Below are 27,848 nucleotides of genomic sequence, written 5' to 3'. Positions count from 1 at the left end.
CTGGGCTTCCTCCTCAGTCTCAAGCAGGACGATTGCAGCCGTTCAGGGAATCACATGCAGGTACAACAGCGTCTAAAAGACGAGCACAACTGTTTTCTCCGTGTTGCTTTCTTGGGACTGGGGAGACCTGTTCCAGAGCCCTTGGCTGACTTCTCCATGTCTGATTGGCAAGGATCGAGTCACATGCCCTTTCCTGAATGAGTTCCTGGCAGACAGAATAGAGTCACCATGATTGGTTTTGTTTGATCCTTTGGGGTAGAATAGATGTTAGAGAACAGAGCCCAATAGTGACTACAACGCCAATCTTAGCTGAATTTGTCTTTGGGTCTGTTCATTCCCCTCAATGGCAAACTCCGCGAGACCAGCGCCTGTGCTGGTTGCCCTTAGCCCAGTGCTTGGAGTTAGCAATTATTGTTGTTGAGCTTTTGGGTGAACGTAAGCAAGGTTATGGAATGTGGGCAGAAAGAGGCTTGATCCCAGATCTGTATTTACTGCCTATGCAGGATCCAGAATTCAGATTTCTCACCTGTGAAATGAAGCAAAGATTACTGCCCAACACATGTAACCTATATAAAGTGGCTGAAACAGCCACAAACATTGCCTCGCCTTCTTACCATTTTTGTCATTTTGCCCGAAGACATTTTTTGAGTGAGGCCATTGTCACGTTTGTGTGTGTGTGTGTGTGCGCGCGCACAAGCAGGGACACCTGAAAGGAAAATAGTCTCTACAAAAAGTGTCATTCGTGCTACTGTCATCTGGAATTTGTAAGCTCTTGGTTGACTCTTAGACTGACCTGAGGAAAAAAAAAAACTCTCCCAATCTAGTTTTTATTCCAAGACAATGTTTCTAAAGTGCGGCTAGCAAATTACCACAGCACCCGAAGATGATTTATGCACAAAAAATTTCATGATTGTGTCATTTAGGGGAACACAATTTCCCCTCAGACATTCATCATAACGTTAGCACATTAGAGACTTAGGTCCCTTTGGAGAGAGACTCTTGCCTTTATTGTTTAACCCATGTCCCCCCAAACTTATTTTAGCCCGGGGTCCTTTTTTTTCCTCTGGCACTCAGCAACATCTCTGGGAATGCCTTCTAGGGAATCATATCAGTCTAATAACTAAACCCCTGGTTCTCAAGGTTAGGTGCTCAGACCTCCCATCTTCCTCACGAGGGAAGGTCATTGGTGTACATGGAGTCTAGACTCTTTAGACTCTAGACCGGACTCCAGGCCAAAACTCTAGAACAACTCTAGACCCAGGTTATTGGTGGGAGAGTCACTGAAGGCGAGTATTTTCATTTTCTGTTTGTTTTGAAGAAGTCATCTTATGCCTTGGGACTGAGCTTGAACTGCTTCATGCCCAAAGCCTTTCCCAACCCCATCCTATGAAAAACTCCAAGATGAGTATAAATAAGATGGTTATTTCTATTTTATCAAGCATAGGCTTCTTTTCTTTCTTTCTTTGTTTTTTTTTAGTGATATTTAGGTTTAAACAGTAACGTGGGGGTGAGCTGTAGAACCCTTCACCCTAGGGGTTCTGATCACTCTAAGTCGGATTTCAGAGAGTGTGAATTATTTCCTGAGTGTGGATCATTTACAGCCTCTGCTGGGCTGCCTCTGGGGCAAAAGTATAGTAGATATGGCTGAACAATTATTGCTTGTTCTCTGTTTTTTAATGTTTATTTATTTGTTTTGAGGAGGGGGGGGCAGAGAGAGGGGGAGAGAGAGAATCCCAAGCAAGTCCCTCCCTGTCAGCCCAGAGCCCGACATGGGGCTCAAACTCACAAACCATGAGATCCAAGAGTGAGATCATGACCTGAGCCAAAATCAAGAGTCAGACACGGAACCAACCGAGCCACCCAGATACCCCAACGATTATTGCTTATTTTTTATACTGAAGGAATGTCTGTTGAGAATGAGTTGTAATAGGAAAAAAGTTTATACTTATAGTTGCTCAGATAATTATGAATGAGTCTTGAGTTCAGAATTGAGGTCCCTGTTGTGTTTTTAATATAGGGGCTTGTCTCTTCTTGGGTCATGGCACCAGTAGTTAGCTTCTGCCCCAAAACAAGGGCGTTATGGGCAGCAAAGCTCAGATCTGTCAGCTTTTCTGCTCCTGAGGGTCCCAGCTGACCTGGTAAGGGACAGGGTTGGGACCATGAGATCATATGTCTTCAGTTTGCCAGTAATTCCTAGAGGAGCCCAACTCGCTGGTCTCTTTCCAATTTATAGCTTTCCACCCTTCCTATACATGTTAAATACCACCCATTTTAATCCAAATTTTATTAATCTCGTTTTCCTTTAATTTTAAGACCAAATTATATCTATTTTTGCTTTCACTTCCAGATGGGCCTGGATGAAGACACTGCTGAAAATTTTTACCAAATTTGCTAGAATGTGAAACGCGTATTAGGTCGACTGTTCACATCTCATATCTGAAACTGAGGATGAAGCTCCCTGAAACACCACCACCTCCCACCCACATGCCGAGAGCTGCCATGTTGTTCGTGGGAACATTTGTAGTGAACCAGCCCAGGTGCCCTGAGACCATGGGGCACCTGGCTTTCACGGCCAGGTTAGAAGAGTGTTGTGTGTGAGTGTTTGTGTGAGTGCGTACCCCCTAAGAAAATGAAGGAAAAGTCTTTAGGGAAATTATCTTTCAAATATGAATGGTTGCACATATTCTATAACATTCTACCTAACGTTTTATGTAATGATGTTAAGACAACTGTTGGAATCGCTCATTGTTCTGCTCATACCATCCTATTTGCTAGGGCTTAGCCTGAAGTGGGGAACAGGCTGAGGCCCCAGTGATGGCCATGTAGGAGCCTACTTCCCACTTCTGGTGGCTTCTCCAGCACTGTCAGACCTCCTCCTGCAGTCTTAGCTTTTATCCTTTGCTTTTGAACATATTGTCTGTTGTCTCATTTCTTTTGCCTCAACACGCACAAATAGCCCTCAGCAAGAGTGTTCAAAATTTCCGAGTAGTGGGGCGCCTGGGTGGCCCATCCGGTTGAGTTTCCAACTTTGGCTCGGGTCATGATCTCACGGTTCGTGAGTTCGAGCCCCACATCGGGCTCGCTGCTGTCAGCACAGAGCTGTCTTCGGATCCTCTGTCCTCCTTGCTCTCTGCCCCTCCTCCTCCTCTCTCAAAACTAAATAAACATGAAAAAAGATTCCCAGCAGTGAATTGCAGAATTAGACATCTTTATCGATAGCTTGCCTACATTTTCTCTTTGTCGCACACTTTTGGAATAATATTTTATTACAAATAGTTTTGAGTTGAGAAGCCCCATGCTAACATTGGGTTTGATTCCAAGCAACGTGTGTTAAGTGTGTTTGGAGTCTTTATATGTATAGTTGCACGTGTTTTCCTTTTCCTGGGAAGGTTTCTTCCTGGCCCAGCTTCGTGGTGCAACTCGAAGGGAATTAAACTTGAGCAATTCAAAGTAATTGAACTGATTACATTACATCTCATCCACAGATTCTAAGTGATGCAGCTGTTGGGACCCAGAGCACGTTCACGGCAGGGGCAGGACGATGGGAGGACTGGTGCCTAGTTCATACAACATCTAATTAGGAAATTTTCTCCTATAAGTCTCAGGTGAGCCACATCCCCAGCCCCATCTGAGATGAGGTTTGTAATAAGCACGTGTGTTCCTTGCTGAATGTTTCTCAGCACGATGCTGTTCCATGTAGAGTAGACTGAGAAATCCCAGCTCGATGATGTGTAACCATGGGATGGGGTGGGGTGGGGGGCTCTTCTCCCGGTAACTGCTACCAGCTTGGCTTAATCCGACCTCAGTCTGATCTGACAACTTCCGGTCACTTCTGTTTTACAAGTTTCATCTCTGGTAGACATTCTTTGACCACATTAGATATTATCACTTTGGGTCCTCGTCCGGTTTAAAGTCTTTCTTCCCCACCCCAGTGCAGCTTGGGCTCAGCACAAGTGTGAGGTTGGACCTCCTCTGTCTCCCTCCTTCTGCCCTCAGTGTCCCAACACCTGCACAGGGCTGGGGTCGGGTCGGGTCGGGCGAGGGAAGGACTTGGCTCACACCTCCCTGGCTTCCCTTTGTTTTTTAATTTTTTAAAAAATGTATTTTATAGAGAGAGAGAGAGCTCATGAGTGGGGGAGAGGGAGAATCTCAAGCAAGCTCCATGCTCAGCGTGGAGCCTGAGGCAGGGCTCGATCCAACGACCCCGGGATCATGACCTGAACCAAAATCAAGAGTCAGATGCTCAACCGACTGAGCCACCCAGGCGTCCTGGCTTTCCTTTGTTTTTCAGCAGTTCTTGCTATGCTGGTGGCTGTTGCTGGTGATGTGGGACCATTGACTTCTGTTTGGTTGGACTGAGCCTCTGCTCTCCTGGGGTTCTTGGTGTGCGGGCGATGCCCTCCAAGTTCTCCTCCCTTCGCCTTGCCTCTGGGGCTTTCACCCTCAGGGGGGCTGCTGCTCCAGAGTTACTGGTAGCAACTTACCTAATCACTGTGGGTTGTGGGAACCTTTGGGGTCCCTCTCAACAGCCTCCAGAACTTCGGGACCCTGGGTAAGAGGCTGAGCAATCATCTCAGAGTTTCCAGGTGTCTCTGCCTACAGGTGAAGCATGGATCCCCTCCCATTGGATGGGTTCAGGTATCAAGGTGAAAGCCCCCTTTTCCTCATGGGCAGGGGGGCTAAATGGAGAAGACATTCTCCTCAATATATCTCTAAATACATGAATGGATGTAGTAAAAAGTGTCATATTCCCTCAAAATTGAAGTACTCAGTTTTCCTTTTCACCATTTCTTTCTAATTTGATTGTTTAAGATTTTTATTTATAGGGAGAAAGTATTTCAAAGTGAAAATGAGGACACAAGCCATTGGACAATTGTGCCATGACCACCCCCCCCGCCACCCCCTTTTTGAGAGAGAAGTTAGGACAGGAAAGCAGCGTCCTGACCTTTGTGCCTCAGTCACACTCTGGAACAGAGAGAGTCGCTTGGCTTATCATGAGCCTCGATTTTCTTTTCTGTAAAACAGAAGCAGTCGTCTCACGGATTTCCTACCCTTCAGAGGGTTTTGCAAAGATTTAATGCAACCGTATATAGGTTGGGATTATACCTCTTGCCTGGGTTGTGACAACTAGAATTGTCTCTGGACACTGCCGAATGTCTTTTGGGGAGCACGTGTATCCCCAGCTGAGACCAGGGTATGAATGAGTGACTTCAGGATGACTGGGTACAAGCCATCCTGGAGCTTGATATGCCTTGTGAAGCCCCGGGATTTCAACTGCTCTTCTCCTTCTCTTCCTCCTCCTCCTTCTTTTTTTAAAAATGTTTTTTATTTACTTTTGAGAGAGAGAGAGAGAGAGACAGAGTACAAGCAGGGGAGGGTCAGAGAGAGAGAGGGAGACACAGAATCCGAAGCGGGCTCCAGGTTCTGAGCTGTCAGCACAGAGCCCGACGTGGGACTGGAACTCACAAATTGTGAGATCATGACCTGAGCCGAAGTGGGACGCTTAACCGACTAAGCCACCCTGGAAATGCACAATTTTGTGGCAATGCATCACATGCCATTCAAAGTAGCGTGTCCAAAATACTGCCGTTAGAAGCACAGACAGATCCGGGCCCGTCAGGTCTATGAAGACACAAGCGCAGTTATGAGGAGGCATGTGCAGAATGTTTATTTCTCGAGCTCACAAGACGGAGGTGTCCTTGGAGTGGAGGATTTGATGGCGTGTGGAGCAGAGGCTCAGGCTGGGGCCACCCTCCCGGCTGCCTTGGTGATGGCCCGTCCTCCGGTGGCTGAGCCAGAGAAAAGGCTCACGTAGAAGTAGGGTAAATCATTTTTGGAAATTCACCCTTGGAGGGTGATTGTAATGGAGACAGATGGGGTTTAAGCAGAAGACAAGGAGGAAGAACGAAGGAAGGACGTAAAAGAAAGGGCTGGGGGCACTTTGCAGAGGGGTTCTGTAAACTATGTGACCCTGTTGCTGCTAGCTTGGTCACGGGCCAGTGTGAATACATCCAGTATCCATGAATCGGTTTTGTCGCCCCGGCCCGCCTTCCTCTGTTGCTTTGCTTCTTGAGAGAAACGTCAGATGGTAGAGGAAATGTTGTAAATTGTGTATTATTCTGCTGCTAGGATCCAGAAAGTGTGATATGAGCACATGGGAACGAGAATGAGAAAGCTAAAACGGAGCCACGTGGGAAGGAAAGAGGTGAGGCAAGGACTTCCCGATGAGCCCAGGGCTGTGGCAGGAGAGAGCAGGTTTTAATTATAGACCGCGTGACGGTAACTGTTTCCAACGGAGTCCCTCTCCCCGCATGGACGTTAGATGTGAACTCGAAGAGAAGAGCTATGTCATTGTGCCAGAAGGTGGCACCATAAGAACTTCCTATAAGAAAAGGGTGGCCAACGTAAGCAGGACCCTTCATATTTTTCCTTTCGAGAAAAGCCTAGTCGTCGATGTAGATTCATATTTTTGATGACATCCGCGACATATGCGCACCCCTTAAAGTGTTGTCAGAAGATTCATCTCTCCCCTCCTTTTTTGTATACTTGTATTGCTCATTCAGTGAGAGATTATATCCCTGTAAAAGGAAAAAAAAAGAAAAACCTGAGGGTTTAAAATAAAATTGACATATATGTATGTGTGTGTGTGTGTGTGTGTGTACCTATATATGTGTATGTATATACACAATTACTTGAGGAATACATCTTTTTAGCAAGTTATTGTGAGGTTACACTAGGTGGTTAGAGAGGAAGGAAATTAGATGCTCACCCTGTTCTTACACTCCTGTCCTGTTCTGGGCTGTAAGGATTCCTTGTGCCCGAATATCTCCCCAATGCTAAGCAATCTCTCAGACTCCGGGGGGACCCTGTGCCAGAGGTAGTGGGCATTTCTGACCTTAGCAAACAGCTCTAAGAAGGTAGGTGTTACGGACTCGCCTTTCAAGTTTCTTGCACATTCCATGGGATTCAAGGGACTTTGTTTCCCAGCATTGGGGTCTGGCTTTAGGCTGACATCCTTTGGTCTGGTCTCATCCATGTGTGCTGTTCCACTTTCACAAACTGGGCTGGAACCAGGGCCTTGGTCTAGGGTGTTGATGGAGACGTCTTGATGTTGACACAGAATAGAGATGCCCTTGTTGGAGTCTTTGCCTTTTGGTGGGCTCATAAAATCTTTTTCTTGGGCTTGTGGCTTCTCGGCTGTGAAGTGAGAAGCTGTGTAATTTTGAGATAGCGACTGCTCTTTGCTTTTCATGGCGTCTTTGAAGCCAGCGTGATGGAAAAGAGGCATCTGGGACTTAGTTCTGTACATTTCTTGGGTCATGTTGGTGGCCAGCACTCTGGGGAAGGAGGTAAAAAGAAGAAACATCTGTGAAAAACAACAAGAAGGCCTATATTTTGAGTTTTCCAGTTGTCAGACCATGGTCCCCTTCAGTTGGTATCGGCTGAGGTAATGAAGTGGCTGAGAAGGGGGTGGTCACAGAATGGGGAAGTGTCTTGTTGCTTAAGGAGAAAAGGCAGCATTTTCTCAGGGAGAGGATGACTTTGGGAGGTCAGTTGGGAAGAGGGATTCAATGACATCTCCATGAGTTTAGCAAGCATTTTCTTACCTAACGTCATTAGTGTGTGGACCTCCATGCTTCTTCCCTCTTGGTGGTGAGGACACAAGGACGTCTTCTGGTCTCTTCTGAATTCCATTCCGCAAATCAGAGGAGAGCTTTTTCTTGACAATATCTGCTTTGAGTTAATGAATAAGTGTTATGGGTTGATTGTGTCTTCCCCAAATGTCACATGTTGAAGTCCTAATCCCCACAGCACCTCAGAATGTGATCTTATTTGGAAATAGGGCCTTTGCAGAGATAGTCAAGTTAAGATGAGGTCATTAGGGGGAGCCCCAATCCATAGGACTGGTAGCCTTATAAAAAGGGGAAATTTGGACACAGACACAGACAGAGGGAAGACAGTGTGAAGAGATGTAGGGGAAAGAAGGAGCATGTGAATACCCTCTGACCACATACACATAAGGCTGATCTGCCATGATGGATGAAGACAGAAAACCTTACAGCTATTCCCCAGTGTGGCGTGACCTACAACATGTTAATAGGGATTTAGAAACACTGAGATCAGAGGTTTAAACCGGCTGTGAGGCCCGCGGAGGGTTTGCTTTTGAATGTTGTATGTGGCAAGCCTGGTGTTTTCAAGGCAAAATAGGTGTGAGTGATACCCAGAGATGGCGCCCTATTGTTTCATTCACCTCAATTATGTGACCTCCTTCTCGCCCAAACCACGAGTGGCAACTGCTGGCTATGATTAAGTGGGTTTTTCACTCTTGGAGTAAATGTTTCGGCATCTTGTAGTCATGGTCGCTGTGGAGGACCCAGTTAGTTTTCAAGACACCTCATGAGTCGCTCACTTGGGGTTGAAAGTCTTGCACCGGTTTGCTTTAATGGGAGTGGGTTCCCTGAACCTGCACTGGGGTTAGCAGGCACCGGGCAGAGGGAACACGTCCAGATGAGGGGACTAGAATTCACATTCATCTCCTAACACTGTTTCATCCGATCATTGCCTTGGAAGGTAGTCGAGACAAGAGACAGTCTTTTGTGAGCCCTTCTTCCTCCGTCACCTGCTTGAGTGTGTGCGTGCCTGCCTGTATGTGTGTAGGTCTGAACCATGTAAGAACTTCATCTGTTTCCTATAAGCCAGGAGATTTTAAGCCACTTCTCCCTCCCAGGCCATTCGTCTGCAGTTTAGCCCTGTTGGGCCAACAGGCTCAGAAATGAATGTATCTTTTCTCCAAAACTTGATCTTTCTCCAGGGTTCTCCTGTGGAGGCATGCCACCTGTACGCATCCAGCTATCCAACTCACAAGGCTGTTTGGATGCCTGCCCTGTGGCAGGCAATAGACTCTCGACTCTGGTTTTAGCTCCTCCTGGACGCATAATTAATCACAAAGCTCTGACAATTCCACTTTCTGATTATCGCAAAATACTTCTTTTCCTCACTTGGCCGATTCCCTAGTTTAGGCCTGGGCTTTGGAATTCTCCTAAACATTGCAGCCAGAGGGAATGTGTCATCTCCCCACTCCCAGACGCGATAGGGTGAAATCTAAACTCTTTTGGAAGACCCATCACCCTCTTCATGATCAGAGACACTGTCTACACCGCTTTGCGTCTACACAGCGCCTCCCTCATCTTCTCCTCGCCCCTTAGCCTCCTCCGTACCGGGCTGTTTGTAGCAAGCCTTGTGCACGCATGCACATGTGTTTGTACGTGCTCTTCCTTCTCGCAGGAGCGGCCTCACTCCACATGTGCTCATGACAAACCACACCCCCCCCACCCCTTCATTCTCCCCCTCCTCTAAGATTCTGCTTACACTCTGCCTCTTTGGGGAGATCTCACCTCAGTTCCTTTGACAGACACAGGAATCTTCTTACACTCGTGCCCTACTATGCAAATAACTCTAATTTAGTAATTAGTATCTTGTATCATAATTTTTTCACAAGCTCCGCTACCTTCCAAACCAAATGTGAGCATCGAAGGGGGCACAGACCATGGTTTTTTGTTTTGTTTTGTTTTTTTCACATTTACGTTCCTTCATCTATGGGAGTAGCTGTCACAGTGCTTTGTAAAGTCCGGTCCACGAAATACCTGTCCCAGAATAATCTGCCTTAGTACCACCTCAGTTGCGAATGTAGATTTTTGAGCCTGGTTCCCAACCTGCCGATCCAAGTCTCTACAGATGGGGGCTGGGAATATGCACTTTAGACAGTCCATCAACTGGCATATAGTTGAATCTCAGTAACAATTTTGGTGAGTGAATCATGGGAAAACACTGCCTAGTACAGTGCCTGATAAATACTGAGACTTAATATATATTATTTCTTCCCCTTTCCCTTAACTTTACCGTCTAAAAGTCTGAGGGTTAGAGAGGATACAACTTTCTGAAGGATGTAGAGTTGGAGGCCCCTGAATCAGTTTTCTGCCTCCTGGTCCAGATTTTCCCCACACCCCCTGCCGCTGGGGCAAACTCTCTACTCAGCCAGCACAGCCAGCTACCTCGGGGCCTGGCCTTTTGCATGACCAGCGCCCCCTCCCTGAAAATAGGTATATGGCCTTCAGTGTCCTTTCTGAGAATGGAAGTGGGATTCAGCCAGATGGCTTCGAAGATTCTTTGCCAGCGTGTGAGCTCTTAGTCTAGTTTGTTGTAACCATTTAAGACAGGGAAATGGAAAGCGGAGAAGTTCAGCCACTTGCCCTGAGTCATCTTTCAGACCCAACCTGGGTTAGAAATAATCCCCAGACCAGCTGTTTGGACATGACTCTTCACTCCTGTGTCCACATATTAGCTGTGTAGACCTAAACACATTTACATTGATTCACGATGCCAGGTTTTCCTCTGGAACATGCTGCAGCATTTTCAGAGCTTCTGAGTTCCGGCACCTGCCTTCAGTGAGAAGGGCCGTAGTTTTGCCGAGCTGGGGTGGATCCTTTCCGTGCTGAATTTTTTTTTTTTTAATGAAATTTATTGTCAAATTGGTTTCCATACAACCCCCAGTGCTCATCCCCACAGGTGCCCTCCTCAATGCCCATCACCCCCTTTCCCCTCCCTCCCACCCCCCCATCAACCTTCAGTTTATTCTCAGTTTTTTTTTAAGAGTCTCTTTTGGTTTGGCTCCCTCCCTCTCTAACTCTTTTTTTCCTTCCCCTCCCCCATGCATGCTGAATTTTGAAGTAATATCACAACCTAATGATTTCAAGGATGGATGCGGTTTCTATAAACTACACAACGGTGGCAATTTTCTTTTTTTTTTTTTTTTTTTTAAATTTTTTTTTCAACGTTTATTTATTTTTGGGACAGAGAGACAGAGCATGAACGGGGGAGAGGCAGATAGAGAGGGAGACACAGAATCGGAAACAGGCTCCAGGCTCCGAGCCATCAGCCCAGAGCCCGACGCGGGGCTCGAACTCACGGACCGCGAGATCGTGACCTGGCTGAAGTCGGACGCTTAACCGACTGCGCCAACGGTGGCAATTTTCAACAAAGCAGTAGCAAGGTTTAATCCTGTAATCATCTTTTATTGACTGATTGATTAAGGCCTAGGAGAAAACACGTATATGACACTGATTGTGTGTTTAGGTGCTGTTCCAAGTGCTCGCTGAATCCTCAGATAACTTCACAAGGTAGGGGACGTCTTTCCCATTTTACATGTGAGGAAACTGAGGCACAGACAGGTCCAGCAAGCCACCCAAGGCCTCACTGCTAGTAAGTGACAGAGTCGGTGTTTCAACCCTGACAGTCTGGGTCCAGAGTCTATGTTCTTAGCCACCATGTTTTTTTTTTTAAGTTTATTTTTATTTATTTTGAGAGAGAGAGAAAGAACAAGAGGGGGAGGGGCAGAAAGAGGGAGACAGAATCCCAAGCAGGCTCTGTGCTGTCAGCACAGAGCCCAAGGGGGAGCTCAAACTCACAAACTGTGAGATCGTGACCTGAGCCGAAATCAAGAGTCAGACGCTTAACTGACTGAGCCACCCACATGCCCCAAGCCACCATGTTTTAATGGGATCATTGAGAAGGGAGTTCTCCTTCTCAATTTTTACTGAATGGTGTAGACACCTTTGGAAAGTCCGAGATTCTGGACACCACTGTGTAGTCCTTCGTTCTGGGATGACCAGTAGCTACGAACTAGGAACTAGTTTTTGAAGTTAGTCACATTATTTTTGTTATCACTACTTAACGCTATAGTCTCTGGGAACCAGATAGCCTTCTAAGTGATGTATACATTTGGAAAGGGTTATTCTGTGGAGACTGGGGGTGTTTTGGAAGAGCAATGTTATCAAGAATGGGAGCACACAGCTTATAGGTAAAGAGGCCTCTTTGGGAAAATGACAGAAATATTTGCCCTTTGGCTTATGGAGTCAAAGAAAACACAGTACCAATACACCACAATGGCTTATCTGAAATTTTCTAATCGAAGCCAGATCTGCAGGCTCTAGTGGGAACACACGTTAAAGCCCAAGAAGGGTGGTTGAGAAGTTCCTTTTGCCCAGAAGGCAAGGAGCCCCCCCCCTCCCGTGTCTCCAACATTGGAGAGCGTTGAAAATGGCGGAATGCTCTGTCCTCAGCCCTCTCGGAGGGTGGCCATCAGTTCGAGGATAACTGCTCTGTGGTTGCTAAGCCCGGGGGTCTTTTTTTGGCTGTTTTCACTTCCCTTTCCTAAGGCGGCTTGCTTGCGCATTAACAGTTGCTCAATCCATGGTTGTTGACCAGGTGTAAAAAAAAAAAAAAAGAGGTGAAACCAAATCCACCCAGATGTAGTGAAAGGACAGCGGAAGGAGACATAAGAAAGAAGGAAATGAAGTACTTAAGCGAGGCAGAGCTCATCTGAAACACAGAGGTGACTGGAAGCCTGAGAGGTATTAGCTCAAAAAGGCTTGTTGTGTGAGCCTCTCCAGCGAGCTGTGTACACGAGGAAGGAGGGCTGTGGAAGGGAGGGCAGCCTGAAATCCAGGTCGGGTCAGGGTCTTGCTTCCTTGGGATTCAGGCCTCTGAGAGAGCCCTCCTAGGAGGTGACGGTGTCACTCTGGCCTCAGCCCGATGGCTCGCCGCCCTGCCTTTTCCCAGAGCCGGAGGCCTCACCTTCCTGCAGCCTCTGCAGTTCCTTCTGGAGCTGTCTCTGCTCGCGGGTCAGCGACTTCATGTGGTAGAGGCAGACCCGCTCCAGTCTCTGCAGTCTTTGGCTGAGCCTGGCGTCGGCCTGCCTGGCGTTCTTCCTCTCCAAATCGAAGTGCTTATACAGAGGCCCCCCGACCATGTGCCTCTCCATCCTCTTCCCGATCTAGGGGCAGTAAAACAAGATTCTCCCAGGCCCCCCGATTCACCCGATAGAGCAAGATGGGCACCCAGACCCCTGGCTTTCAATCAGGTTTCAGCATTTGATGAAGTCACACCATTGGGAAATTTTGCCCTATCCTAATGGATTCCCAGATTGAGGGCAAAATCATTGCTCTGAGGCTCAGTGTCCTTGTCAATAAGATAGCAATAGATGATAGGGTCCCCCAGGGCCCCAGTCACACTGCCGTGAAGATCAAGCATACGAATAACTCTTTGGGAAAAAAATAGAAAACGCTTTACATCTCTAAGGCATGATGCACCCAATAAAAGAGATCCTTCTATTCCTTGAAGCCTCCCCAAAAAGCCTGCTCGGGCTTCTAGAGAGGATCTGGGACTTAGGCAGAGACATTCTGGGGCCCCTTCTGTTCATTCATTCACACATGCATGGGTCCACGCAGCCTGTTAGCCTACCAGGTGCTAGGTGCTATGCTAAGTGCTGAGGGTGGTGGTGACTGAGTCACAGTGTCTATTCCCAAGGGGGCTTTCAGACTTGTGGCTGTGGAATCCCAGGATCCACACCAAATCTGAACAATCAACATTTCGAATATGGGAAGGGTCGGGACCTACTGGTCACAAAACGGTGCAGGCGCCCCAGACCAGCAGTCTGGGCGGCACTGGTGAGAGAGCTTGGGTGGGACGCCCTCACCCGTCTTTTCAGAGCCCCGTGGTCTCTGCCCTTCTTGTCCCCCGATCCCCAAGCCCAAGCTGGCTTCGTCCTCTGGGGAACTCTATCGCACACACAGGCTGGACACACCTTCCTGGCCTTGGAGTCCTTTGCAATACATATTCGGCGCTAAGAGCACAATATGTGCCCAGGATATAAATGCATCTCTATCGATGGAGCTTTGGTGATAATAATGCAGGAGAAAGCTTGGCGTTGAAAGGGAGGATAAGGCCAGGGCCCAGGAAGGACGCGTTAAGACAGCTCGCTTTATAGTCTAAGTGTAGACTGAACTTTAAACAAAGGACAGGTGAGTGGCACTTACCTACAAAGCCAGGTTGCTCACCGGGAGAAAGCTGCTTGTATCTTTTGCGGCGTCAGGCTGAGACTGGGTTAATGCACTTGTTTTCCTTCAGAAAATTTAGGAGTTTGGTGTTGAGGAGTGAGGAGGGAGAGGCCGGGCGGGGGCGGGGGGGTGGAGAATGTGTGAATACGCTTTAAGCTCTCTCCCATGCCACCTCCCCTACACAGGCATGCTAACTCCCTGGACACGGGCACCAATCCCAGTGCTCTAAATAGCTCTGTGAGTTAAGGAAGCCTGCCAGCTTCCAGCCCTCCCAGAGCGGGGCCCACAGCGCTCCTTCTGGGTTGTGTCCATGGGAACCAAGAATGAAAGCAGAGAGTGTCTTGCTGTACTCACAGTCTCTCTCCTTCCCCGCCCCCCCCCCCTTTTTCCTCCTGGTTTGCCATACCCTCCCCTCCCCCCGCCCACTACACTCCTTCCTGCCTCTTGGGAATCACGCTCCCAGAGAAGGCACCCGGTTTTGGTTTTGGCTTTTGCCTTGGTCAGATTGGGCACATTTTGTGGCGAGAGTCGCGAATTGTTTCTTTCTGCATTGTTTTGCACACCCTGCTGACTTTTCTCGGGCTTCTACCCGTCTTGTGTACTTCATAGCTTCTTGAGATTTTCAGCTGTGACCACAGAATTAGGCAAACTGAACTCGAAGTTGACTTTTGTCATCAAAGTTTGGAGAGCTGCGGCAGAAGGCCAGTTGAACTGCGGGTTGTAGAACAGGATATTAAGTGGGATTTTTACTGTTGCGGGGGGGGGGGTTGCTTCGCTGGAAAACAAGAGGCACTCCTGTGTCAGTATAAAGAGGACTGCCAGTCCTAGGACCTGTCCATCTCCCCTCCCCCCCCCCCCCCCCCAGCTTGCTGAGAGGAACGAAAACAGCCCTATTACCCACAGTCATCACCTAGCAAACAAGCTATTATGAAGAGATTACTGGGGACAGGAGGAGGGAAAGGGGAAAGCCATTATTCTCTCAGCAGGAGGTAATTCCCTTCCCATCCCTTCCCATGAGGTAATTCTCTCACCTCCAGAATTTAAATGAAGGCGCTGGGGGTTCCAAGAATACCAACCTAGAGCTTAGAGTGCCAACAGGGGAAGAGACTGTCAGCTCGCTCCCCAGAGGGACTCGATGACCCACAGAACCTCAGAAATATTCCCCTTCGCTGCCACCAGGGCTGATGATGGTGAGGGATTTCTTAGAAAAGCTGGTTACTCCATGTCATCTTGAGAGAGAGCTGAGAAGGGAGGCTTGGAGAGATAATCCAAGGCTGGAGGACAGAATTAAGCCTTAGTGTGGTGAGTGTGGAAGGGAATGGTGGCCAAACCCAGCCTAGCTCCCCTTGGTCCTTCGAGAGTGCCAAAGAGGACCTCGGCAGCTTCCTGGCTCCACGTGAAGGGGCAGAGGGGTTATAGAAGGAGGCAGAAACCATGGAAGACTCTAGGTTAAATAAGGTAATACTTCACCAGAGCGGGCATAGAACCACACGCAGGGCCAAAGGAGCAGGGACAGAGAGAGCCTACTGAAGGTGGCTTCCTCATGAAAATACATCTTAAGAGCAGAGCACAGCAGGAAAATAGGAACCTCACAGGTCAGGAAAAGACTAGTAGTGCCTCAGCACCACCCAAGCAGCAGTTATACAGGAAGAGCTCTGCCTCTTCTGTTCCCCTTTGACCCCTCAACCTCAGAGGGGTCAGATATTGAGAAGACAGGGAGGGGAAGTATACAAAACAAGACCATGTTCCTCGTGCCACCCCAGGGGTTGGAGAAGGAAGACTGGTAAATTCTCTCCAAGTCCCTTGGAGTCTAGTGAGGGAAGGGTTTAGATTGCATATGGGATTGGAACTTCAAAGTGGACTGGACCTTTTATAGCCAAAGTGGCCAGAAATGTGGAGAATCTGCCCATGATACCATTAAAGGGCAAGAAAGGAAAATCAACAAAGATAGTCATTGGAAATGTAAAATTGTCGTTCCCAGATCACATCTTGCTGTCATCACTAGAAAAAGGGGCAGTTTCAACTGATGATTTAAATAGTTATGATTAAAATAAATTTTACAGAGTGGATTTTATTTAATTGCATTCATGCACTTTTCTATCTCTCTGCTTTATGTGGAGGTAGCATCCTTTTGTAGTAAAACACATCTGTGATCAAATAATTCTGTTATTTATTTATTTATTTAAGTTTATTTATTTTGAGAGGGAGAGAAAGCACAAGCAGGGGAGGTGCCAAGAGAGAAGGAGAGAGAATTCCAAGCAGGCTCTGTGCTGTCAGCTCAGAGTCTGACACGGGGCTCAGTCACATGAATCATGAGATCATGACCTGAACTGAAATTAAGAGTCAGATGCTTAACTTACCAAGGCATCCAGTTGCCCCTAGTTCTGTCATTTAATACGATGTATGACTTTGTTCATTAATTTGTTGTATTCCCTGGTTTCCTCATCTGTGAAAAGGATTAATAGTGTATGTTCATCATAGGACTTCTAATAGAATTGAATGAAAGAAGAAATGAAAAGTGTTTGTGCATAGTAGATATTCAGTAGAAGTTAGTTCCTGGTTTCCAGCAAAGATGGAGTAGCAGGAACTAGATTTACTCTTCTATATGAAACAATGTAAAAATCAGACAAAATTCATGAAATGATTTTTTTGTTCCATTGGACATCAGACAGATAGGATGGCAGTCCCTGAGAGAGCAGAAACAAGCCAGGGATCTTTATTATTGCCAAGCTTACTGCTGGAAAGAGTTTGCAGGCCACATCATAGGAATGGGCAGACAGGCAGTGGATTCCCTGAGTTGAGGAGAGAGCTAGAAGTCCAGTAAAGCAAGGCAGCTAGGATCAGCAGGGAGGAGTACCAAATTCAAGAAGCTCAATGAATCCCAAGCAAAAGAAACACGAATAGAATGACTCCAAAGTATGCAAAATCTAACTGCTAAAAAAAAAAAAAAAAAAAAAAAGTAATAAAGAAAGAGAGTAGACAACATTTACCAATATCAGAAATGACAGAGGGGACATCACTACAGACTCGATAGATAGTAAAAAGCTAATAGAGTATTATAAGTAAGTTTACACCAACAACCTGACAAACTAGATGAAAAAGACAACTTCCTTGAAAGACATAAAATGCCAAAGATCATTCAAAGACATTGATCAACTAAATACCCTCATACAGATGAAACAAACAGAATTTGTAGTTTAAACCTTCCCACACAGTAAACTGGGCAATTCTACCAAACATTTGAGGAGCAACTAATACCAATTTTATAGAAACTCTCCCAGAAAATTGAAAAGGAGGCATTATTTTTATGAGGTTAGCCTAACCTGGATACCACAACCAGAAAAAGACATTACAAGAAAAAGGAATACTATAGAACAACATTCTTAAAAAAAATTTTTTTTAATTGTTTATTCCTTTTTTGAGAGAGAGAGAGAGAGAGAGAGAGAGAGAGAGAGAGAGGCACAGAGCATGAGCAGGGGAGGGGCAGAGAGAGAGGGAGACACAGAATGTGAAGCAGGCTCCAGGCTCTGAGCTGTCAGCACAGAGCCTGACGTGGGGCTCAAACTCACGGAGTGTGAGATCCTGGCCTGAGCTGAAGTTGGACACCTAACTGACTGAGCCACCCAGGTGCCCCAACATTCTTTGTGATCATAAATGTAAAGGTCTGTCTTATCAAATATATCAAATATATAAAAAGGATAATTCATTATGACCAAATGTGGTTATCCCAAGAATGGAAGGGTGATTAACATTGGAAAATAAATCAATGTGAATCATCATACTAACAGACAAATAAAGAAAAGTATATAATTAGCTCCCTCGATAAAGAAAAAGGATGACAAAATCCAAAATTCCTTCTTGGTAAAATCTGTTAGCAAACCAAGACTGAGAGGGAACTTATTCAGTCTCATAAAGGATAGCTATGAAAAGCTGATAGCTAGCAATCGTGCTTAATTGTGAAAGATTGAATTCTTTCTCATAAGATCACAGACCAAGCAAAGATGTCTACCTTCACCACTTATATTCAGTATTTAGATTAAATTGAAGTTTTAAAAAGCGGCAAAACCATTCTTGGTGATAATACAGAGCAATTGAAACTTTTAGGCCTTGCTGCTGGAAATATAAAATTGTGTAACCATTTTGGAAAAGAGTTTGGCAATTTCTCATAAAATTTAGCATATACTTGCATAAGACCCAGCAATTCTACTCCTAGGTATTTAACCAAAAGGAATGAAAGCATGTACCCAGAAATAAAAAAGCCAAAACATTGTTACATACAATGACGTGAATAAATCTTCAGACATGATACTGGTGAAGGAAGCCAGTTACAAAAGACAAAATGATTCTATATATTTAAAATATCAGGACAGATGCAATTACTCTGTAGTGACAGAGAGTAGATAAGTGGTTGCCCAGGTTGAGAGGTGTGGATGAAGACTGATGGCAAAAAGGAACGAGGGAACTTTCTGGGGGAGATAGAGGTGATTATATGTTGCATGCATTTGTCAAAATCAACAACCTGGAGACATCAACTGTGAATTTTAAAGTATATAGATTATACCTCAGTAAAGTTGATTGAAAAAATAACGAATTTCAACTTGTCAAAAAGATTCAGGAGGCTTCTGCTTCCACCATGAAGGATTGAATTCTACGCCAACTGCCCTTCTCCCTTAAAAACCTGGAAGACTGAACAAAATATATAAAGTGACTGTTTTCAGACATTGGACAGACAATGCATGTTTGTGATCCCCCTGAGATAAGATACAAACAAGGTGAGCTCTGTACCTGCCCTAAATTAGTGCCTAGAAGAAGTTTTCAGGCTGTGGTGCAGGAAGGGGCAACCAAGACAGAGCCCAACTGTCCCTTTGAGTTGAGCATCCAGACAATGGGGTTCGGGCAGGCTGCAGAGGGTGAAGGTACAGAACAGAGTACCAAACAGGACGTAAATACACGGGAGGGGGTAGGAGGTCCAGAGATCTGCAGAGGGGTCCCTTCGAGTCTTTGGCAGAGTATTGATCTACTTATGCAAGGATAAAATGTCCCACAAAACTGTGGATTAATAAATAAAATGGGGTATATTCATATAAAAAGAACTACCAACACATGAAACAGCATAGATTAATCTCAAAAACATTACGCTGAGAGAAAGATGCCCATAGAAAAGACTAAATCTGGGTGATTTCACTTATGGAACACTCTAGGAAACGTAGACAATGTGATAGAAAGCAGACAGAGGCTGCTTGGAGACAGGGTGGGGAGCACAGATTGACTTGAAAGGACAAGAGAAAAGTTTTTGGGGGGTCCTGGAGATGTTCTAATCTTTTAAAAAAGATTGATTGATTGATTGATTGATTGATTTAAAAAGAGAGAGAGCGGGGGAGGGGCAGAGTGAGAGGGAGAAAGAGAATCCCAAGCAGCCTCTGTGCTGTCCCTATGGATCCTGACACGGGGCTCGATCCCACGAACCATGAGACCATGACCTGAGTCGAAATCAAGAGTCAGATGCTTAGCCGCCAGCGTCCCGAGATGTTCTAATCCTGACTGTGATGCGTTTGCATAAATATTTCATTCATCAGGACTCCTCAAACTGTATACTCAACATAGGTGAATTTTACTGGATGAACATTCAAGTAAAGCTGATTTTTCCAAAAAGAAGAAGAAGAAGAAGAAGAAGAAGAAGAGAAGAAGAAGAAGAAAGCCACAAGAATCCTTCTGAAAAGGCTCTACGGACCAACTGTGTTTGGAGGTGGCTTAGGCACCTTAGGCACCTTAATTTTCTGTCCTGAAAATTAAGAGGGAAAGGATCCGGCATCTATGCTGTCTTTCCTGTACAAACTGTATTTTTAGGACACTGAAAGAGTAGGTGGAGGAGAGGTTTTTCTAGAAGGTTTGCAGCTACTTGCTCAGAAGGAACGGGAGCAGTAAGAAAACCATTGCTTTTAAGTCTCTGTTGAAGTCACAAATCTGGGCAACAGTCCTCAGTGGTTCTAAAACCTTGGGTGGAAGGTCGAGGGGGACTTCATAATGGAGGCATCAGCTGACACACTTTGAAACCATTGTTTAATCTTAGAGCCGCTAAACAGGGAAAAGCAAACCTTTTATTCATCATGAATACGCTGAAAAAATTCACTTGCCTCAAATATTCTGAACTCAAACCCAATCAAACCTCTAGGTCTGACTGACAATTCATAGCAATGTGAAGAAATTAACCAACAACTAGAGAAAACCAAATCTCTAGAATGTGGGTCTTTCTAAAGAATTATTTGTTTTGTTTTGTTTTTCTGACAAACGTATAACAAGGGGAGAAAAAAATCAAGAAAGGGCCGCTTCTAACAAAATCATCTTAAGAGAAATAACAACCGAGGCGATGTGTGGACTTCTTTTTTTTTTTTTTTTTAATTTTTTTTTTCAACGTTTATTTATTTTTGGGACAGAGAGAGACAGAGCATGAACGGGGGAGGGGCAGAGAGAGAGGGAGACACAGAATCGGAAACAGGCTCCAGGCTCTGAGCCATCAGCCCAGGGCCCGACGCGGGGCTCGAACTCACGGACCGCGAGATCGTGACCTGGCTGAAGTCGGACGCTTAACCGACTGCGCCACCCAGGCGCCCCGTGGACTTCTTTAGATCCTGATTCCCACCAACCAGCTGTGAAAAGCCCCTGTGGGACAAGCAGGAAATGTGAACAGAAAATGGGTATTAGAAGAGTTAAGGGGTTTTGCTGATTTGACTGGTTGTGATAATGGCTTGGCTCTTATGTTAATAAAGTCCTTATCAGTTCGAGGTGCATATTGAAGGCTTTACAGATGAAAAGACATGAGATAATATTTTGTATCTGTTCTAAAATACACCAGTAAAAATAAAATCCTAAAACTAGTGCCTAAGTGTGTGCATATGTGGGAAGAGCTGACACAAAAGTGGCAAAAAATGTTGATAATTATTGAAGCTGGGATGTGGGCATGAGAGGGTTTATTAGATGAGTCTTTCTAATTATGAACATGTTTTAAAATTTCCATAACAGGTAGTTACAATTTTTTTTTTTTTGAGGCAGCCAGATTGAGGGGAAGACTTACTATATTCAAAGGAGTGATAGGTACACTTTTAGCTGAGTTTTAAACAGCAATAACGGAAATCAGAAAACCGTGGGATATCTTCAATATCCTGAGAGAGAACACTATCAATCTGAAATTCTTTTTTTTTTTTTTTTTTTAAGAGAGAGGGCACAAGTGAGCTGGGGAGAGAGAGAGAGAGAAAGAGAGAGAGGCGGGGCTCACCTGGGTCTCGTGTTTTTACTCAAAGCGGGGATCGTGCTCACCCGATGTGGGACTCAAACTCACCAACTGTGAGAACATGACCTGAGCCAAAGTCAGATGCTTAACAACTGAGCCACCCAGGCACCCTCAGCCTAAAATTCTATACACAGTAAAATAAAGATATTTTCAGACGAACAAAACAGAGAATTTGTTCTGCACTAAATAAGATTCTAAAGGATGTACTTGAGGCAGAAGGAAATGTTCCTAGATGTAGGGCCAAGATTCAGGAAGGAATGAAGGGCAGAGTATGAATATGTGGGTACATCTAAATGAATGCAGGCTCTATAAACCGGAGATTTGGAAAATAAGATATGTAATGCGCAGTAGTAAAGTATGGGGCTTTCAAAGGAGGAGGGTGGTGACATGTCCTGAGTTTCTTCCATCGTCCAAGAGAAGAATAAAAACACTTATTAACATTACGTACCTGTAAACTAAGATTCATGTTACCATGTCTGGGATAACTACTAAAAGTATTAAATAAGAGAGTATGATTTACAAACCGGTACAGGATAAGAATGCCAGGGGAAAAAAACAGTCTAAAAAGGGAGAGAGAAAGATGGGGAGAGAAGAATGTATAAAATAAGGTGGAAATTTAAGTCCAAACATATATCAGGAATTGTGTATACAAATGACTAAATGCTCTAATTAAAAGACTGAGTTTTGTTTTTGTTTTTGTTTTTTTTTTAAAGAACACTACTGGCACCGAAATGGTTATAAATCTACAAATGGAAATGAGGGAATCATGTGAAATTTCTCTATTAAATGATGGTTACTGAGATGATCCAAATATTTTCATGTTGTTCCCCCGAACATGAACTTGATACTTATAAGGTGAAAATTGAAATAGGTATAAGAAGAAAACAGACACCCAGAATCACAGTGGAAAAGGTTAATTCGCCTGTATCAGTAATTAACAGAATCAGTTAAGAATCGATAAGGACATGGGGCATTTGGACAACACAGTGGTAAACTTCACCTTATGAACATATAGAGAAAATCACCTTGCTGTTACGAAAGGTTCCCTGGGGTGCCTGGGTGGCCCAGTGAGTAAAGCATCTGACTCTTGATTTTGGCTCAGGTCATGATCTCTTCGTTCGTGGGATTGAGCCCCACGTCAGGCTCTGTGCTGTCACTGCAAAGCCTGCCTGGGATTCTCTCTCTCCTTCTCTCTTTGCCCCTCCCCCAGTGGCTCGCGCTCTCTGTCTCAAAATAAATAAACACATAAAGACATCTTTTTTTTTTTTTTTAAAGAAAGTTTCCTGGAAGCTGTCTCAAGGTACTTCTGCTCATACCTGACTTGTTGACTTGAACTTGAGCTAGCTTCAAAAAAGACTGGGCAATGTGGCTTTTGTTTGTCTGGGTTTTTTTTTTTTTTTTTTTTTTTTTTTTTTTTCTGGACAGCTATGTGCCTGCCTAAGTCTTTGGGGTTTCATGACTTTGAAAAAAGGAGAAACTTGTATTAGGAGACAACCAGTAGTCTCTGCCCCAGATCCTACTAGTACATAGACACAGACAGCTAAGAGTTGCTGAATGTTCACCACACTTAGTATGTGACAGGCTACAATCAAATAAGCACTGCTTGGGGCAAACGTTCTAAATGCAAATGCAAAGCCTAAAATCACTGGCAGTGCTCTCTTATAAGGTGGTTTATCCAGATGGTCAGAATATGTTAATATGATGTTTTTTAGATGACATTTGAAACAAGGCACCATCACATGCATGCATGCGTTCTTACAGAGAAGTTCAAAATCCCCCCATGTGTTTATGGACACCAGTCTGGAAACACCTGGGTCAGGGAATGAGGCTCACGCACAGATTTTCAAGATACGGCCCCGACCTCGTGTCCCGCTCTCCCACATCTCTCCTGGGCTGTTGGCATTTCTGCAAAGACTACATGAATTCCTAAGGCTCCAGGTCTCTTGCTGGCCCTTTTCTCCCTCCCTTGGCTCTTTGGAGGAATAGGAGCTTGCCAATGGGACAGACGGGCACCCTTATCACCCCAGAGGGAGCTGGGCACACTTTTCTCTCTGCTCCCTTAACGTATGTAAAACATATAGTACATTCGACATTATTATTACCACTGTCGTTATTATTATCACAACCCCCAACAGGGACCGTTATTGCAGTGCAATTTTTTAAAACGTCAGTATCCTCTAGCTATTTATTTCTTTGTCTGTCTCTCCCACTGGCGTGCATACTCCACGCCAGAGACTTGAAAAAAGAGCAGAGCAGAGACTTGAAAAAAGTTCTTGGTCTCTTCAGCAGGTAAGTGTTCAATGCGTGTTTGCTGAATTAAAACTTCCTTAGGAAAAGAATACTCAGCAAGTTAAATAATCTCCCCTGGACACTTACACAACTAACTCAACCTTCAAATTTTCCTGTTAATCAATAACCAAGAGGATGTTGGGGCCTCTCTTACCACACTGAAAAGGGGAGAGTGTTTTTTTGTAAGAGAATGCCAAATGTCTTACTAACATTTCGAGTGGGGAAGACTGTAGCCTACGGGGCACATCCGTGCTTGTCATGGTTATCTCATATTATTGAAACCTGACTCCTTTTCCCCTTTTGTCTCCCCAGCTGGCTCATTCTCGATTTATAGATGAGCTTCTTGTCTTTTGTCTTCCCGTGTTATGTTGGAACATTCTGTGAGCTTGTTGGCCTTCCAAGCACCAGCAGCCTTCACCAGGGAGGAAGGGGTACACTGAGGTGCCTAGGACGTGTTTCTTTGGTGGGGATGGGGTGTGCTAGGAGAGTGGGCTGGCCAAACACCTCTTTGTTTCTGGTGACGAGGCTTCAGCCTTCATCACACAGTGATAAGGGAAGCAGCCACCCTTATCAAGGAAAAAGTACACAGAGTTATTGGACCAACACGCTCCTAATCTCCCCATCTGTTTCGTGGGTAACTTTACATGGCGTGTGGCTCTCCGTAGTGACATAATCCTGTCATATCCACCCCGCCTTCAAAACTAAACATCTACCTCTCCTCGCGTGCTCTGAGCGTTCAAGAGGGACTGTATTAGTCTCCAGTCCTGCCATAGCAAAGTGGGCAGTTTAAAACAACAGAAATGTATTCCCTCGTAGCTCTGGAGGCTACAAGTCTGAAATCAAGGTGTAGACAGGACGTGTTGTCTCCTATGCTTCTGGAGGAGGAGTCTCCCAGCTTCCGGTAGCTCTGGACTTGACTTGTGGCAGCATGCTGCTGCTCTCCGCCTCCATCCTCTCCTGGCTGTCTCCCTTCTGTGTCTGTTTTTATGTCTGTTCTTGTCTTTTTGTATTCTTTTTTAAAGGACTACTTATTTTTGAGACAGAGAGAGACAGAGCGTGAGCAGGGCAGGGGCAGAGACACACACAGAACCCGAAGCAGGCTCCAGGCTCCGAGCTGTCAGCACAGAGCCCTACACCCAGGGCTCGAACTCACAGAGTGTGAGATCACGACCTGAGCCGAAGCCGGACACCTGACTGACTGAGCCACCCAGGTGCCCCGATGTTTTTTCTTGTCTTAAAAGGACTCTGGTCACAGTGGATTAGGGCCCACCTGATTCTGTGTGAACTCATCATTTTAAATTGATTACGTCTGCAGAGACCCTATTTTGAAGTAAGGTCACATTCATAGGGACCAGGGAAATCCTATGGAACCCTTTCTTTTGGGTTCCCTTAATTTTTTAGTTCTAATTTTTGCAAATGGATAATTTGTATATGTATAGTTTTAAAATGTTTATTTATTTATTTTTGAGAGAGAGATAGAGACAGAGAATCCCAAGCAGGACCTGTGTTGTCACTGCAGAGCCTGATGTGGGGCTCGAACTCATGAATGGTGAGATCATGAGCTGAGCTGAAATCAAGAGTCAGACGCTTAACCAACTGAGCCATCCAGGTGCCCTGTATGTTTTTTAAAATAAAGGCATTGCTGTCATTAAAAAATTTTTGTTTAATGTTTATTTTTGAAGGAGAGAGAGACAAAGTGTGAGCGAGGGAGGGGCAGAGAGAGAGGGCGACAGAATCCAAAGCAGGCTCTAGCCTCCCAGCTGTCAGCACAGAGCCTGATGCAGGGCTTGAACTGATGAGCCGTGAGATCATGACCTGAGCCAAAGTCAGATGCTTAACCGACTGAGCCACCAAGGCGCCCCCCAAAATTGCTGTAATATTAACATTTACTATATTCACTAATAGGTGTTACGCTATTTTAATGACCCAACATATCCTATTAATCTATTAAAAAATTTTTTTTACATTTATTTATTTATTTTCAATGTTTATTTATTTTTTTGGGACAGAGAGAGACAGAGCATGAACGGGGGAGGGGTAGAGAGAGAGGGAGACACAGAATCGGAAACAGGCTCCAGGCTCCGAGCCATCAGCCCAGAGCCTGACGCGGGGCTTGAACTCACGGACCGCGAGATCGTGACCTGGCTGAAGTCGGACGCTTAACCGACTGCGCCACCCAGGCGCCCCATACATTTATTTATTTTTGAGAGACAGAGTGAGACAGAGCACAAGCAGGGGAGGGGCAGAGAGAGGAGACACAGAATCCAAAGCAGGCTCCAGGCTCTGAGCTGTCAGCACAGAGCCCGACGCGGGGCTCGAACTCCTGAGCCAGGAGATCGTAACCTGAGCCGAAGTCAGACGCTTAACCGACTGAGCCACCCAGGCGCCCCAGTCTATTTCAAAACTTCCAGTAACATGACACGTCTTAATGCACCATCTTCGCCATTTGACTTACTTATTTCTGTCACCAGTGCTCTAATGTTTCCAGCTGCTTGGCCTTGTCCCCATTACTGATTCCTCCTTTCCCCTTGAACTGCTTATCCATTACTAAACCCTCTGTACCCATCCGTTAGAATACCTCTTGCTTCCATTTCTTCCTTAATACTCACTGCCATCATGCTTTTGACTCCTAAACCATGATAACGGATTCCTAACTGATTTCCCAACCTTGGTCTCTCCTCATACCATTGGGTTAGTACTCATGTAACCCCATTGTTTAAAACTTTTCTAGAATATGTCTTTGAAGAATGAGAGAAATGCTTTAACTTGGGAGAACTGGAAGCTTGACATGGAAACAACTCTCTAGCGTGGGTGATAGAAGGGTTCATGTTCTGTATGTCTTACCAATATGGCATCAGGACACATAATATCCACAGCATCGAGCACAATGATCTCCAACATGCCCAATCGTCCAAGAGAAGTCAGATTTTGTCACTCACTACTTACAGAGACAATAGAACCAGTATAAGTTAGATATTGAATATTGATATAAAAGAGATTTTTGTAATAATGTTTAATACTTGGTAGGTATGAAATGAAGATCTACCTTGTGCAGAAAATTTGGAAAATTTTGTCGGTAAAATAGTGGAAAAACGTTCTGTGGGCTCATCAACCTATTAACATTTTGAAATGCTTCTGTCTAGTCTTTAAGGAGGAAAAGTGTCTAACGAGGGCGGTTTAATGAATGTCTAATGAATGTGTAGTCTCTCTCCAGGCCACCACACACCTCCTTACCCCTCTTATTATCCCTACCTCTTCAGTCTCGGGCTATTTTAACTTAGTCAATACATGCTTATGCCACGTTCAATGTTTTCCACACGTTCTTTTCTTGTCTAGGAGCTGAGTTGAGGCTTCTTCTCCCCAAACCAAGCTTCAGAGGAATTGGGGTCTTGAGGATTTTCCAAAGCATCTTGAATCTTATTGCGCCACCTGCTGGAGAGAAAGGAAGTAAGGCGATTGCAAACCAGCAGCACCGGGGGAACCTTCCCAGAGGAGATCTTCAAGAGTGGGGGGCAAGAGCACGAGACAGGACGGTTCTGGCCACTCTCCATGGAGACCCGCAGGCATCTCTGAAGACCTGCCTTCTTGCTTCTAGGAAGACGAGTTCCACTTTGAACTCAACTACCCGTGCAGAGAGGCTGATGTCCCTCTTTGTATGATCCCATCTGACCTCGTCCCTGAAACGGACAAATTAAAGACATCCTTGGCTTCCAAGATCCATCCGACTTCCCCTTCATTAAGAAGAGAAACCTGGGAATGGCTTCGCGGATGCAAACAATTGAACCGGAAGCTCCCGGAGGAGAGTGGAAACGACCACGGAAGAGTATCAGTGTCTCCTCACATGCAGAAGACGGACATTCCTTTCAGGCTCTTCCCTGTACGTCTCTCCCTCTACTCCCATCGCCTCCTCATCTCCTCCATCTTTGCACTGGATGGCGGTTCACAGGCTGGGTTATTTATCCAAAGAGGTTATTGTTTGAGAAGCTAGAGTCCTTTCTTGAGATTTGGAGCTTCTTGCCCTCACATCCACTCCCTTCTTAAGGAGCCCCAGAGCCAGGGATTCTGTTCCTGCCCATGACCACCCATTCTGAAATTCTGTCACTGCCACTATCAAGAAGTTTCCTCCACATCAACTGTCATTCTTTGCGGGTTAGTTCAGCACACACATGCACTGAGAGTTACGCTGTGCTCAGTAGTTGGAGAGCTGTGGAGAAGGTAAAAATAATTCTTGTTTCGAGGAAGTGAAAAGCAGGTTGAGGGGAACTAGTGGGTAGAAAGATGAAGAGATTCCAAAATTGAGTTTGTTCCCCTTTTTAAGGTATTGTCTGTACAAGAATAGGTCACATGTTTGGGAAAATTATGACCAGAGAGAAATG

At 45.3% G+C, this 27,848-nt stretch overlaps 1 protein-coding gene and 1 long non-coding RNA gene across 3 annotated transcripts; one reads left to right on the top strand and one right to left on the bottom strand.

Moving 5' to 3' along the window:
• Positions 1–27,848, top strand: LOC125154945 (uncharacterized). Of its 2 annotated transcripts, XR_007147994.1 has the most exons (5): positions 1–60; positions 2,348–2,576; positions 3,486–3,605; positions 11,134–11,259; positions 26,809–27,848. It is a non-coding gene; the product is annotated as an uncharacterized LOC125154945 (long non-coding RNA). The 2 variants fall into 2 exon arrangements; XR_007147995.1 differs by lacking the exon at positions 11,134–11,259.
• On the bottom strand, positions 6,265–13,919 carry CCDC190 (coiled-coil domain containing 190). Its single transcript, XM_047839624.1, has 5 exons — positions 13,875–13,919; positions 12,634–12,832; positions 7,608–7,731; positions 6,770–7,337; positions 6,265–6,578 (listed from the first exon to the last, which is right to left on the bottom strand). The coding sequence occupies exons 2-5, from the start codon at positions 12,818–12,820 to the stop codon at positions 6,462–6,464; spliced, it is 996 nt and encodes a 331-aa protein (XP_047695580.1). The 5' UTR covers positions 12,821–12,832; positions 13,875–13,919; the 3' UTR covers positions 6,265–6,461.

Source organism: Prionailurus viverrinus, chromosome F1, assembly GCF_022837055.1.
Source record: "Prionailurus viverrinus isolate Anna chromosome F1, UM_Priviv_1.0, whole genome shotgun sequence".
In the NCBI taxonomy this organism is placed as follows: Eukaryota; Metazoa; Chordata; class Mammalia; order Carnivora; family Felidae; genus Prionailurus; species Prionailurus viverrinus.
The sequence above is the reverse complement of the archived record's forward strand: the minus strand, read 5'-3'. Positions and strand labels throughout refer to the sequence as shown.